Source organism: Canis lupus, chromosome 1 (assembly GCF_003254725.2).
Source record: "Canis lupus dingo isolate Sandy chromosome 1, ASM325472v2, whole genome shotgun sequence".
NCBI lineage: Eukaryota > Metazoa > Chordata > Mammalia > Carnivora > Canidae > Canis > Canis lupus.
Window position 1 is genome coordinate 112,442,439 of NC_064243.1, and position 15,575 is coordinate 112,458,013.

The window sequence follows — 15,575 nt, forward strand, 5'->3', positions numbered from 1 at the left end:
CACTGAAGGAGCCCAACGTGCGACTCGATCCCCGGACTCCAGGATCACGCCCTGGGCTGAAGGCGGCGCTAAACCGCCACCACAGCGGAGCCACCCAGGCTGCCCACAGACTTTCTAATACAGCCCAGAGATGTAAGCGTGGGTGTGTGCACATGCCCACCACCCCAGACAATTACATTTACCTACATTCATGCATAATGGTCTTTTTTTTTTTTTTTTAAGATTTTTTACTTATTTATTTGAGAGAGAGAGAGTGCACAGAACCAGGGGGAGCAGCAGAGGGAAAGGAAGAAGCAGGCAACCTGCTGAGCGGGGAACCTGATGTGGGGCTCGACCCCAGGACCCTGGAATCATGACCTGAGCTGAAGGCAGATGCTCAACCTACTAAAGGACCCAGGTGCCCCCATAATAGTATTTTTTGTAAAAGTGAAAATCCTCTTTAGATTTCTTTCACTTAGGGAAGACAGGTACTAATGTAGGTATTTTGTAAAAGTGGCATTACATGAGCTTTTGGAAAGTGAGGGATACTCTTTGATTTACATCATTTTGGCTTTCGAAAGGTTTCATAGAAATGCTTCATTTTGGGTAGTAGGGGCACCTGTACTCCCATAGACAGCTGAGCAATCTGAGGACCAGAGAGGGCAAGGACTTCCTTGAAGTCACACAGCAGGGACATAAGCCAGATTTCTGATTGTGCTAAGGTCCTCCTACACTCCCACCTCCACTTCCTCCAGGAATCCAAGAGGCAGGAAGGAGGCCTCAGACTGGAGGGAGCATGGGGTCAGGGCTCATCTCCCATGGTCTTTTCAGGAGCCCACTTATCTCCCACCATCCCCCTAATTCAGGGCCCACCTACCTTAGGCCCCCTCTCCCCACCATCTCCCACCATCCCCTTCCCTCAAGGACCCTCTGACCTTGCCCACAATCTCTGTGTCAAGGGGGTCCTCTCCCACATTGCCCCGTGCCAAGGCCCTATTGCCTGAAATCTGATTCAAAGTTCCCACACCCCACCCAGAGGGCCGTCACCCCCACAACATCCTCTGGACACCACTGTCCACAGCCCATGCTCTTGGACACCTCCTATAAAGAAACCTCCGCAGTCCCACTCTGGGCAGCCCTGGTGGCTCAGCGGTTTAGCACTGCCTTCAGCCCAGGGCATGATCCTGGAGACCCGGGATCGAGTCCCACATCTGGCTCCTTGCATGGAGCCTGCTTCTCCCTCTGCCTGTGTCTCTGCCTCTCTCTCTGTCTGTGTCTCTCATGAATAAAAAAATAAAATATTAAAAAAAAAAAAAAAAGCCTGAACAAGATTCCACAAAGGCCTGGGGCTGACAACAGGGAAATAAACAGTCACTAGCCAGACTTGATCTTTAAAATATGGCTCATTGAGCTTCAGCTTGGGACCTTCCCCACACAGGGGGCCTCTCTACCAGCCCCTTTGGCAGGGGGTGTCTCCCCCACCTCATGGGAATGCCCTCCAGCAGGCCTCAAAGCCCAAACCAAAAGGGATGTGGGTCTCAGGAGACAGCTGGGGTTAGGAGTCACCAGGCTATTCCACCTGGGTGTTCTGCAGTCCCACCAGCCCTGAAATTTCATTCCATGTAAGGGAGCCGGGCTTGCTGAACCTTCCACACACATTTTTTGAGGCTCTTCTGGTGTACCCACCCCTTAGCACTCTGGCCATTTACCCACAACTCATTCAGGGGCAGGGCCTAAGACTGAGGGGGAACCATGGCTGTGGGAGCTAGGAAAAAGAAAGGCCCATGCCTCAGATACCAGCCACACCTTGACAGAAAGGGGCCAACAACTCCCAATGTTACTGTTAAATTTAGGAAGGCAAGGGGCACCTGACTGGCTCAGCTGGCAGCATGATCTTGGAGTCATGAGTTTGAGCCCCACATTGGGTGTGCAGATCACTTCAAATAATTTATTTTCAGAAAGTGTAACTCTAGAAATAATGAAAACATTCATGATAATGTAATGGCAATAACATCGACTACCATTTAGTCGATGTTATTGAAGAGTATAAAATATCAAGACTCTTCCAAGCACTGTACACAGACCATTTAACTGAGTCATTATAATCCCAGAAGTGAGTGTGGTACTATCAGGATCTCCACTGTCTCGATTATGACATCAGGAAGGTCATCACAGCCTAGACTTACTTATTTTCTTTCTTCTTTCTTTCTTTCTTTCTTTCTTTCTTTCTTTCTTTCTTTCTTTCTTTCTTTCTTCTTTCTTTCTTTCTTTCTTTTTCTTTCTTTCTTTCTTTCTTTCTTTCTTTTCTTTTCTTTTCTTTTCTTTTCTTTTCTTTCTTTTCTTCTTTCTTTCTCTTTCTTTCTTTCTTTCTTTCTTTCTTTCTTTCTTTCTTTCAATATTTTATTTATTTATTCATGAGAGACACACAGAGAGACAGAGGCAGAGCGAGAGGCAAGCTCCCTGTGGAGAGCCTGATGTGGGACTTGATACCAGGATCCTTAGGATCATGACCTAAGCCAAAGGCAGACACTCAACCACTGAGCCACCCAAGTGCCCCACAGCCTATATTTTCATCTCTGACTCCAAAATCCCAGCTCTTTCGATTATAACAACTCCCTCTTCTAAAACTTCTCAATCCTGGGGGTACCTGGGTGGCCCAGCTGGTTAAGCGTCTGACTCTTGATTTTGGCTCAGGTCATGATCTGAAGGTCCTGACATGGAGCCCCACATTGGGCTCTTCACTAGGCATGGAGCCTGCTTGAGATTCTCTCTCTCCAGGACGCCTGGGTGGCTCAGCGGTTGAGCGTCTGCCTTTTGCCCAGGGCATGATCCCAGAATCCGCGATCGAGTCCCACTTCGGGCTCCTTGCAGGGAGCCTGCTTCTCCCTCTGCCTGTGTCTCTGCCTCTCTCTCTGTGTGTCTCTCACGAATAAATAAAATCTTAAAAAAATAAAAAATAAATAAAAAAATAAAGGGCAGCCCGGGTGGCGCAGCGGTTTGGCGCCGCTTGCAGCCCGGGGCGTGATCCTGGAGACCCAAGATCGAGTCCCACGTCGGGCTCCCTGCATGGAGCCTGCTTCTCCTCTGCCTGTGTCTCTGCCTCTCTCTCTCTCCCTGTGTCTCTCATGAATAAATAAAATAAAATCTTAAAAAAAAAAAAGAGAGAGAGATTCTCTCTCTCTCCCTCTGCCCCTCTTCCCCAATAAATAGTCAACCCTTTCCCAAGTCTCGTCTTGCTATCTGAGGGGAGGAGGGTATCCCAACGTTCTTAGTCCTAACCCATGCATCCCTGGGAGCTCAAGGGTTGTGGGGGGAGCTTTGCTCTCCACCTCAGAAACTCCCTCCGCCATTTGCCTTTGCCTCCAAGAACAAATAGATTCCCAGGAATTATCTACAGCCATTCAAAATGTGGTCCATGGACCAGAAGCATCCGCATTACCTAGGAACTTGTTAGGAATGCAGATTAATGGGTCCCACCCCGGATCTTCAAAGTCAGGACACTTGAGTTTTTTAGCAGGCCCTTAAGGTGTTTTTCATGCACTCTAGAGTCAGAACGACAGTTCTCACGAGCCCCGTTGTACTCCCGGGGGGGGGGGGGCGGTGAGTACATGACGCCCGCTTCTGCCTTTAGATCTCCCGTGATAACACCGAGTCCTGACCACCCACCTTCCCGGCCACCCACCTTCCCGGACGCCACACGCCTCGCTTTTGAAACTACAATTCCCACAATGCCTAGAGGCGCTCAGCGCGGCTTCACGCGGCGGCAACTCCCAAGGTGTTTCGCGAGCCAGAGCCTCCCGGACACCATGAGGACTACAACTCCCACAATGCTCGGCGGCAGAACCACCGCCCCCGGCGGCTCCGGAACGGCGCCACGTCGGCTCTGCTGGGTGGGGCCGGGCTCGGGCTGGGCCGCCGGGGTCTGCAGGGCCCCGGGCTCGTTACAGCGGTTCTACCCCTCACGACGCAGACATGGCGGCCGAGAAGGACCAGCAGAAGGATGCTGAGCCGGAAGGGCTGAGCGCCACGTGAGCGAGCCGGCTCTAGGCACCCCCTCCCCGACCCAAACCCGGGAGCCCCGGCCCCCCGCCCCCTTCTCCTTCGGGTCCCAGGAATCCGGGCTCTGGACACTAGAGTCTGGGCCCCTGGTCTCCAGTTCAAGGACTCTGGAGTCTGGGCCCTCCGCCCCCTCCTCCTCTGGGATCCAGGGGTCTTGGACCTCCTTCCACCCTAGGGCGCCGGAGTCCAGCCCCCCTCGGCACCCTTTTTGCTCGGGGGTGGGGACTGGGGGCTCCGGGCTCCACCCCGGTCTCCCACTGACCCGGCGCCGCCCACCAGGACCCTGCTGCCGAAACTGATCCCATCTGGCGCGGGCCGTGAGTGGCTGGAGCGGCGCCGCGCGACCATCCGGCCCTGGAGCTCCTTCGTGGACCAGCGGCGCTTCTCGCGGCCCCGCAACCTGGGCGAGCTGTGCCAGCGCCTCGTACGCAACGTGGAGTACTACCAGAGCAACTATGTGTTCGTGTTCCTGGGCCTCATCCTGTACTGCGTGTGAGTGCCTCCCCGCCCCGCACGCTCCAGCCCACCGACCCGGCCGCGCCCCCGCCGCTCGGCCCCGCCCCCACGGGGACCTCTGCGCCAGACCTTTCCACCCGAGGGCCAGGCCACCACCACGGCCCTGGCAATCTGGCCGGGACCCAGCGTGACCAGACGTGACCTGGCCTTGCCTGGCCTCAAGGACGTAGGTGGTCAGGGTCCCCCTGGCTGGCTCATTCCCAGCCGCCTGACCCATGCCTCCCTACCCTTCTCCAGGGTGACGTCCCCTATGCTGCTGGTGGCTCTGGCTGTCTTCTTTGGCGCCTGTTACATCCTCTATCTCCGCACATTGCAGTCCAAGTTTGTGCTGTTTGGTGAGAAATTCCCTGTCCAGATGGTTCTCTGATCCTTCAAATCCTGGTCTTGGAACACAAGCCTAAAACCCCAAACCCGTCTGCCCAAGCATAAATTTACACTAGGTCCCTCTAACTGGAGCCGTTGAACTCTAGACACACAAAATACGCACACCCAAGTATCAGATCCCCCCAGTTGGTATTTCTCAAAGCTAGAGATACCCCAGAACCTACTCTTCACCTGGCTCCTGTCCTTTAAAGCTACTCCCTGCCGCCCCCATCCTGTCACTGTCCTGCAGAAAGCATCAGCTGCAGGTACGCACGTTGGACACCAGGTGGCGACCTTACACTGGCCTAGATCTGTGCCCCTGGCCTTCCCGCTTCCTGGGGTGGGGCCGGAAAGATCTTGGGACTCTTCCAAGAGAGAAGCTGAGGTTTGGGGCTCCTCTGGTCCCAGACTGGCCCTTAGCACCACTGGGAAAAAAGAGGACTGAGTCTCCACCCAAGGGGAGCTCTAGATTCAGAGTGGCGGTATGGAAGAGCTGGGATCAAACAGGAAGACCCAAGTCAGAGTCCAGGGGCTTGCACATTCTGCCCATGACAGGGCCCAGGCAGGCACCTGAGTGGCATGGAGGAAGCGGCTGGAGCACAGCCATGACTTGGCTTCCGCCCCTGTTGCCGCCAGGGCCTGCAGACACGATCTTCCAATCGGCCCGAGAAGCCAGAAGTCTGCATGATTATGTGAAAGCACTTAGTTTCCCATCAACTATAAATCAAAATTTGGGGGGAACATTGTGCAGATTCAAAAACTACATCCACAGATCAGGCTTGGCCATTGGGCGACCATTTTGAGACTCCTGGTCTATGTGGGTGCAGATTGGGGCAGGAGAGCCGTAGTCTGGGGGAGTGGGAGGCTGGGAGCTTCCTAACAGAAGTTGGGCTGAAGGGCCGTGAGCAGGGCTAGGGCGGGAGTGGGGATTGTTGTGGTAAGGAAGGTGTGCTCTGTTCCGGTGGGCGGTGGGCGGTGGGAACATCAGAGAAGTGGCTGAGGTCAGGGCTTGGAGGGCCTTGGCATGAGGAGTCGGGATGATCCTGGGGCCCTGGAGCTTGTGTCACCAGACTGGGCGGGGCATCAGGGGTGACTCAGGGGGAGGGCATGAGTGTTGGAACAGCTGCCCCCATTGCCATCTGCCCCACCCCCACCCCCAGGCCGAGAGGTGAGCCCAGCCCATCAGTATGCTCTGGCCGGGGGCGTCTCCTTTCCCTTCTTCTGGCTGGCTGGTGCAGGGTCTGCTGTCTTCTGGGTTCTGGGTGAGTACAGGGTCTGGGAAGCTGGGGTGGGTGGTGGGGGAGCAGGTGAGGGAGCAAGGCCCTGAACTGCCCATTTTCTTACAGGAGCCACCCTCGTGGTCATTGGCTCCCATGCCGCCTTCCACCAGATGGAAGCTGTGGATGGGGAAGAGCTGCAGATGGAGCCTGTGTGAGGACCTGCGGGCCTCTGGAATCGGCTGCCTCATCCCTGTTCCCCCCTGCCCCGCTTGGCCCCGAGGCCCTGGCCAAAGGCCTCCTTCCCATCTCGAGCCCAGGGCGGGATTCCAGCTGTGGAAATAAAGCTGTTACAGTTGTCATTCAGATGCTTTCCCGGGGTCTTCTGTGGGCCTGTGCGGGTGGTCCGGGGCGACTGCAGAGGCCAAGATAGAGGGGTCCCCTGGGTAGGTGGGGGTTCGATAAGCAAAATAAATCACTGAAGTAGGATGGGGGCAGCCAGGGTGGCTCAGCGGTTTAGCGCTGCCTTCAGCCCAGGGCCTGATCCTGGAGATCCGGGATCGAGTCCCACGTCAGGCTCCCTGCATGGAGCCTGCTTCTCCCTCTGCCTGTGTCTCTGCCTCTCTCTCTCTCTGTCTCTCATGAATCAATAAATAAAATCTTTAAAAAAATAAAGTAGCATGGGAGGGGCGCCTGGGCAGCTCAGGGGGTTAAGCATCTGACTCTTGGTCTCAGCTCTAGTCTTGCTCTCAGGGTCATGAGCTTAAGCCTCGTGCCGGGCTCCATACTGGTGTGGAGCCTACTTTAAATTAATTAATTAATTAATTAAAGAATATATAATAGGATGGCAAATGATGGTAAGTGCTGGGGGATGGGGGGAGAGGGAGCCAGGGGTACCCCAGACCGCGCCCCATATACAGTGATTTGCTAGGAGGGTTCGGTACATGGTCAGACCCACAGCTGTAATTCATTATCATGAAAGGCTACAAAGCAAAGTCAGGGAAGGGAAAAGGCACATGGGGCAGAGTCAAGAGAAAGCCCCGCTGGAGCTTCGCAGACTCCTCCCAGGGGACTCCCACTCGCTGTGCTGCTGTGCTCGTTTCCTCCAGCAGCAGGGTGTGACAGCAGGTATGGATGTCTGCCAGGGAGGCTCATTAGAGACCCAGGGCCCAGGCTTTCTGCTGGGGGTGGTGGTGGTGGCCACACGAGCACCCTCTGTCTAGCATGGACCGAAATTCCAGACTCCCAGAAGGAAAGCAGGGGTTCAGCATAGAGTATCACTTGCACAAACAGCGTGGACACACTGAGTCATTCTTACAGGGGCCAGGGAGAAGCCTTCTGGATCCCAAGTTCCCAGACACCAGCCAAGGGCCAACGATGCAAGCAGCCCTCTCTAAGGACAACCTACCATGTTAGCTCTCCTGCATAAAGAAAGTTCTGGAGCTGAGTTACAGATTAAAGGCCTCCCTGAGGCCCTGCAGCCGAGTGAAGGAGCAGCTGTAGATCCCTAAGAGGAAAATATTCTGGGCAGATGTAGTAGCCAGTGAAAGGGCCGGAGGCGGGGTGGCAGGCAGCGCCCTGGAGGCGGGAGGGAGCAGCAGGGAGGCCCAGGTGGCTGGAGCACGTGAGCCCTGCAAAGTGGAAGACTTTGGCTTTACTCTGAGGTGGGAGGGACACAACCCACTCGTCATTAATAACGTGAAGAGTGTGCGGTGAGGAACAGGCCTGAGGGAAAACACTAGGCCGAAATGATAACAAAGGAGGGCGCCAGGCCCTGAGAAGCTGCTTCAGATGCGGCCGGCCTGGAGGTGCTGTCTGAGGAGGTGACATTTCAGTGAGCCCAGAGGGACACGGAGGCAGCCACAGGCAGAGGGATGGGTGGCCTAAGCAGAGCCACAGCACCAAGGCCTGGCAGTGCAGGCCCCTGGCCTCCCCAACCTCCTGTGGCATCACCAAAACCCATTCACTCACCATTCAAGTGTCCTGTTGAGTGCCCGCTGAGGACTTGGCGCTGTTCTGGAATCGTTGGTGGCCACATGTGGCTACTGAGCCCTTGAAACATGGTGGCCCGAACTGAGGTGTGCTGTGAGTGTGGCATCCATACCCGACTTCAAGGGCTTAGCAGGAAAGGGTATAAGATGTCTTTTTTTTTTTTTTTAAGATTTTATTTATTTATTCATGAGAGAGACCCAGAGAGAGAGGCACAGGTACAGGCAGAGGGAGAAGCAGGCTCCACGCAGGTAGCCCGATACGGGACTCGATCCCGGGTCTCCAGGATCAGGCCCTGAGCCAAAGGCAGACGCTCAATCGCTGAGCCACCCAGGCGTCCCTAAAATGTCTTTTAATAATTTTCTATACTGGTTATATGTTGGAAGTGTAATATGTTGGAAAATACTAGGTGAGCTTGTTATTATTTTTTTAAAGATTTACTTGTTTATTTTAGAGAGAGGAGAGTGAGAGAGAGCAGGGGAGGCAGAGGGAGAGGGGGAGAGGATCTCCAGCAGACTCCCCACTGAGCACAGAGCCTGACGTGGGGCTCAGTCCCAGGACCCTGAGATCAGGACCTGAGCCAAAATCAAGAGTTGGAGGCTTAACTGACTGAGCCACCCAGGTGCCCTGTAAGTAAATTTATTATTTTCACTTTTTTCTTTACTTTTTAAAATGTGATTAAGTAGAAAATACCTCTGTGGCTCGTATCCTGAGTCTACTGCACACACTGGCTGGCACGCTGGAGAAATAGTAGCACCACAAACAGATGAGCCCCTGCCCTCTCCCGACTCACATTCAGTGGGAGAGGCACGTGATACATGAACCAAACCCCCAGCAAACACGAAACTTAGGAAGTGATAAGCTGGTGAAGCCAATAACATGGACTGGGCAAGGCTGGAGAGTCGTGGAAGGAGAGGGCTCGCTTAGAGTGGTGAGGCAGGGCCTTGCTGGGCATGAGGCAGAGATTGCTCCTTGGAGGTCTAGGGGGAGAGTATTCCAGCCAGTGGGAACAGCAAGTGCAAATGCCCTGGGGTGGGAACTGCTCAATGACAAGACAGCGCTTGTGGCTGGGTGAAGGGTGAAGGAAACAGCTGTAGATGACTGGTGAGGAGGATGTTAGAGCCAGATCACACAGGACCTGCAAGCCACTAAGAAGGTCTTGGGATTTTAGCTTAAGGTCATGTGGACTATGGGAGGATTTTGAACTGTGTGGCAACAGGGCCAGGTGTGAATTTTTGGAATATCCCTTCGGGTTTGTGTAGGGGCATGGGCTAGAGGGACAATTGGGCCAAGGAGGAGGAGGCAGGGACATGGAGTGGAGAGGAGGGACAGGGAAGACAAATTCGGAACCAGGAGCTTAGGGACGGATGTGCGTAGGAACTGAGAGGAGCCCCGGGCGTGGGTTTCCAGCCCCACGGGGAGACCAGGGGGCCAGGGGCGCTCGGCCCACGTTGGGTCTCATTACCAGGGGCGCGCTTCCAGTGGCTGCCACCAGGGGGCGGGAAAGTGCTTTCTCCAGGGAGGGCGCCAGAGATGGACTTTGGGAACTGAAACCTGCCCGCCCCAGGCCCAGGCCCAGGCCAGCCCCAGCTGCAGCAAGGCCAGGTTCCCAAGCCCACCTGTGGGGTGGTAGGCGGCGTTCTGTCCGCCGATGGAGATGCCGGTGCTCCGGGGGGCCCGTCTTCATGCACACAGGGTGGGTGGTCCCTACGTCCCGTTGACACTGCCGAGCCTGGAGGGAAGGTGGTCAGGCTCCTTGTCTGGAGGTGAGGAGACCAGGGGCCCAAGGACCAGGACTGGGGTCACTGAGGCAAGTGGTCGGCAGCCTGGGGTTGGGTGACATGGGAGGTTGACTCAGTCCAGAGGCCTTTTTTTTTTTTATTTTTTATTTTTTTTATTTATTTATGATAGTCACACAGAGAGAGAGAGAGGCAGAGACACAGGCAGAGGGAGAAGCAGGCTCCATGCACCGGGAGCCCGATGTGGGATTCGATCCTGGGTCTCCAGGATCGCGCCCTGGGCCAAAGGTAGGCGCCAAACCGCTGCACCACCCAGGGATCCCCAGAGGCCTAATCTCGGGGTGACTGGCTACAGGTCCCTAATTCTGATGTTGGGTTATTGAGATGCCTCAGACCAGAAGTTTCCATGAGGGTGGTGAGGACTGGAGGCCCACTCCCCGTGCATCCCTCCTGAATGACCTCAGGTTGAGAGGTTTGGATTGGGACAACAAAAATGAGGACTTGGTGTGTCATCAAGGGGACAAAGGAAAAAAAAAGGGACAAAGGTCTGGTCATCTCTTTTGGTGACAGATCCTGGGAGTCCAGCTGGCTTGTTGGGAGTGACAAATTGGGGGTCCAGTTGTCAACTTCATTATTAAAGAGCCTGTGGGTCCAGGTTTGGTGTGACAGGGACAAGGGACCTAGCTGTTTGGTGCAGGGGCGCCTGGGTGGCTCAGTTAAATATCCAACCCTTTGTTTTAGCTCATGTCATGATCTCAGGGTCATGAAATTGGCCCCTGTTGGGCTCACACTCAGTGGGGAGGGGTCTGCTTATGATTCTCTCTCCCTCTGCCTCTCCCCCCACTCACACTCGCTCAGCTGTCCCCCCCCAAATAAATAAATCTTTTTTTAAAAAAAATATTTTATTTATTTGAGAGAGAGAAAGCAAGCACGAGCGGGGGGGAGGAGCAGAGGAAGAGGGAGAAGCAGGCTCTCCGCTGAGCAGGGAGCCCCGCATTGGGCTCGATTCCGGGACCCTGGGATTATAATCTGAGCTGAAGGCAGACACCCAACCAACTGAGCCACCCAGGCGCCCCTCAAATAAACAAATCTTAAAAAAAAAGATTGGGGATCCTTGGGTGGTGCAGCGGTTCAGCGCCTGCCTTTGGCCCAGGGCGCAATCCTGGAGACCCGGGATCGAGTCCCACGTCGGGCTCCCGGTGCGTCGAGCCTGCTTCTCCCTCTGCCTGTGTCTCTGCCTCTCTCTCTCTCTCTCTGTGTGTGACTATCATAAATAAATAAAAATTTAAAAAAAAGATTGTCTAGTACAGAGTGACAAAGCCAGGGAGTTGCCTATGCCTCATTTTAGGTGTCAGCTGGGGCATCTGGTTGTCTTATTGGGGTGATGGTTTCTAGTTTGGGGTAATAGAAATTGAGGATCTGTTATCAGCTTTGAGGTGACAGAGACTGGTGGTCATTTATCCAGCTTCGGGTGATAGAAAACGGGTGCGGGTAGCTAGGTGGCAACTTTGGGGGCATGACCCTGGGAGTCTAGGACTCTGGTTTGGGATGACAAGGTAGGGTGTCCCTTTGGAGGTGACCTGATTGGAGTCTGTCATCTCCTTGAAGCAAGAGCAACAGGCCACACCATCTAGTCTGGAGCAGCAGAGCCTGGGGGTCCTGCTGTGTAACTTGGGACAACAGAGTGAGGGGTCTCACTGCCTAGTGTGAAGTGACGACTGGGGAGTTGCATTTTTTAGTTTAGGGAATGTCTGCTTGGGGTTAGGAACACAATGGGTCTAGTTCTCAAACTGTAAGTGACCGATGAGGGACTCTTTTGTCTGGTTGAGTGACCGGGACTGGAATTGTTCTAGCTGTCAGAGATGGGGGTCCTTGTCAAGGTTGGGGTGATGGGAGCTGGGATTCTAAGGTCCAGTTTGGGGAGACAGATGGTATCTAGTTGCTAGGCTGAGACTCCAACATTTTAAGGTTTGGGATGCCAGGTTGAGCGCTCGGTGACTAGTTTGGAGCAACAGAAATCGGGAATCTGGTGGATTCCACTGAGGTGTCTGAGACTGTGGTCATCCCATTGGGGGGTATCAGATGCACAGACCAATTGTCCCGTTTGGGGTTATAGAGACCAAAGGACTGCTCATCTGTTTTGGGGTGATGACAGTGGGTTTGGAGCTTTGGTTTTGGGTAAGAGACAGTGGGGGGCCATTTGACTGGTTTGAGGCAGCAGACGCTATAGGTCTGGCTGCCTAGTTGGGGTGACAGACTGACTAGGGTCTATTGTTTGGCTTGGAAGGAAGAGATTAGGAACATGGTTGTCATGATTGGGATTTCAGAGGACTCTGGGGTTTCTTTGTCTACTGGGTAGGCCAGATAGTGGAGATCCAGATGTCTAGTTTTAGACATAAGAAGTGGGGAGCACTCAGGGGCACCTGGGTGGCTCAGTCGGTTAATTGTCTGACTCTTTTTTTTTTTTTTTTAATTTTTTTTTTTAATTTTTATTTATTTATGACAGTCACAGAGAGAGAGAGAGGCGCAGAGACACAGGCAGAGGGAGAAGCAGGCTCCATGCATCGGGAGCCCGACGTGGGATTCGATCCCGGGTCTCCAGGATCGCGCCCTGGGCCGAAGGCAGGCACCAAACCGCTGTGCCACCCAGGGATCCCAATTGTCTGACTCTTGATTTCAGCTCAGGCCATGATCTCAGGGTCATGGGATCAAGGCCCTCATCCGGCTCTGTGCTCAGCGAGGAGTCTGCTTGAGATTCTCTCTCTCTCTCTCTCCCTCAGCCCCTCCCCCTTGCTCACATGCTATAGATAATAAATAAATAAATAGATAAATAAATAAATAATTCTTTTTAAGAAAGAAGTGGGGGTTCATTGTCTAGATTGGGGTGCCAGAGACTGGGGTTCTGGGATTCAGGACCGGACTTGAAGTGGCAGAGACTAGTGTCTAGTTTGGGATGACAGAGACTAGGGATCGGAGATTAGGGATGAAAGGGTTCTAGGGTCTAGTTTAGGGTGATGTAGAATGGGACTTTGCTCATCCGGTTTGGCACGAGTGGGATGAGGGGTCTGTTTGTCCAGTTTTGGGGAATAGATGAGGCCGACTGACAAGAGGAAAGATAGGGGGCTGTGGGGCCCTGTCTCTGGTTTGAGGTGATACTTCAGGCCCATAGTTGCTCAGTGCAGAAGGACAGAGCCCAGAGGTGCTGTTGCCTTGTTCGGGGTAGCAGGGTCTGGGGGTCAGTTGCCTGGTACCGTGGGGCAGAGAATAGGTTCCAGGAATATTTGACAGAGATGGAAGGCGTGGTTGTCGTGGGGAAGAAACCAGAATCCCAGGGACTATTTGGGTTAACAGACTCTGGAAATCTGGCCACCTAGTTTTGTGGGACAGAGATTAGGGTCCCTGAGGATATTTGGGATGACAGACCAGGGTCTGCTTGTCTAGAGTTGAGTGACAAACTGGAGGTACTAAGGAGCATTTGGGGCAAAGAGACTAGGGGTTTGGCTGTCTAGTTTTATAGGACAGAGACTGGGGTCCCAGGGTGTTTTGGGGGTGACAGAGAATGGTGATCTGGTTGCTAGGACAGTGACTGAGATCTCAGAGTATGTTTGGGATGGCAGAGATTGAGGTCTGATTGTCTAGTTTTAAGAGACAGAAGCTGAAGTCCTCAGGATGTTTTGGGGTAACAAACCGGTTCAGACTGGAGGTTTGGTTGTATTGTCTGGGTGGGGGACTGGTGCTCAGCTTGCTAACTTGTGAAGATAGAGTGACAGACTTTATTTACCCATTGTCACTATTCAAGGTAACAGAGACTGTAGGTCTAGTTGTCCAGATAGGGTGACAAACTGTGGATCCTGTTTCCTAGTTTAGGGTGACAGCAACTGGGGTCCTTTTGTCCAGTTTGGATTGACAGTGATGGGGATGCAATTTTCCAGTTGGGGCAGATGAACTGGGGTCTACCATCTAGGTTGGGGTTATGGGATCAAGTGACAAGGGCCCTGCTTTGGGGTGACATCAATGGAGGATTCAGTCTCTTGGTTCCAGGTGACAGAGACTGCCTGTCCCTGGGTCTGGGGCCAATTTGTGTGAACAGCAGTTCAGTTTAGGTTCAGAAACTGAGCCATGCATCTATCTTGGGGTGAAGAGTTGGGAGTTCCCATGGTCTATCTGGGGATGATGGGATGGGTAAGACACACTGAATAGTTTAAGGAATTCAGACAGGGTCAGCTTGTCTCCCATGGACAGAGGAGGGGTGCCTTGTGGGGGTGCTATCTACCTTGGGGTGACAGACCAGGAGCCCAGTTGTCTAGTCTGAGGAAGCACGAAGTGGGGGTCCGAGGGCCCGATTTGAGATGATGCTTGACGTTATGGAACTGTTTTCACAACAAGGGTCTGGTGCTGTTTGGGGCGGTGTAACTGGGGTGTGGGAGCCGTTTCATATGACAGAGATTAGGATCCAGGACCTGGCGTGGAGCATTGGGCCAGGAACCCAGCGGTGTGGCATGTGGCCGCACGGGAGGCAGCTGACTAGCCCAGGGCGGGGAGGCGCAGACTCGGGGTTGCCCTTCTTGGCTTGTGGTGGCAGGAACTGTTGTTCTGGTCTCCTGGCTTGGGGCGCAGAGCCCAGAGCCCCAGGACCTTCCAAATGCAGCTGAGTCTGAGAACCCTTGTTGCATGGGTGCTCCCGTGGTGACCGACTCAGGGCTTTCCTGCACCCCAGGCATGCGGTCCCCGGATAAATGTGGACCTCAGAGTGGGCGTGGCCACCAGCATGGAGGTGTGTTTGGGGGTTACTGGAGGTGGGAGGCTGGGAATTTGGAAGCGGGGAGCCAGGAAGCCAGGACCACAGGACCCAGGATCCACTGGAGGGGTCCTCAGTTGGGTTTGGGGATGTCTGTGGCACAAAGAGCCAGTGGCTCTCAAGGCTGGGGGCACCTGCGCATGAGCGGCGTAGAAGTCGCCAACATGGGGACAGTTGAGGATGGGGCCCGAACACTAGGCTGAGGAGTCTCTAAGGGTGGGGCACAAGGAGCTGTCCAGAGGGGTCTCTGGCTGGGGGGATGGGAGAGACTTGGCTGTCTTAATGGGATACCACAGGGTCCCCAGGGTCAAAGGGATGACCAAGTTGTACGTGAGAGCTGAGACCCGGATGCCAAGTCTCTTGGTATTAATTGTTACAGGTAAAGAAAACAGGGGACTCCGATTCCTCCTTTGGGGACATGGGATGCTGGGTTTCCAATACTGAATTTGGGGTGACCAGAGTCCCTCCTGCCAATTCTGGGTTTTTGTGAGCCCATGTTCCCGATTTGGGGAGCCTCAAACCAGGCTCTGGATCTGTGATAGAGGGGGCTCACGTGGAGACTTCAGGGGGCTTTGCCCATCAAGATTGGGGTGAGTGAGTCTGGAGACCAATAGAGAGTGGCTGGTTTGGGGGTTGCGAAGACAAGCCATTCAGATGTCTGGTTTAGGGGTGCCTACCATAGCTGCCCCGATGTGGAGGCTGAGATGACCATGTTGTATGTGAGAGCTGGGACCCGGAGGCCAAGTTTAGTGGCCACTCCCTAGGTCACCTGCCATTGGCTATGTCCTCTGATGCCTCCCGGGGGGTGGGTGGTCATTCTTGTGTATCAGAAGCCTGGCTTTGGAGGGGCAGTTGAGACGGGGGTGGGGGAGGGGACTAGTTGCCTAGTTCGGAGGTTACTAAGGAAGATTCCCT

The 15,575-nt window shown here is 54.1% G+C and overlaps 1 protein-coding gene across 1 annotated transcript; it reads left to right on the top strand.

The window, feature by feature from the left end:
• Positions 1-3,808: 3,808 nt before the first annotated feature.
• On the top strand, positions 3,809-6,500 carry RABAC1 (Rab acceptor 1). The gene is made up of 5 exons (XM_025424853.3): positions 3,809-4,007; positions 4,318-4,530; positions 4,792-4,889; positions 6,078-6,179; positions 6,264-6,500. The coding sequence occupies exons 1-5, from the start codon at positions 3,952-3,954 to the stop codon at positions 6,350-6,352; spliced, it is 558 nt and encodes a 185-aa protein (XP_025280638.1). The 5' UTR covers positions 3,809-3,951; the 3' UTR covers positions 6,353-6,500.
• Positions 6,501-15,575: the final 9,075 nt, after the last annotated feature.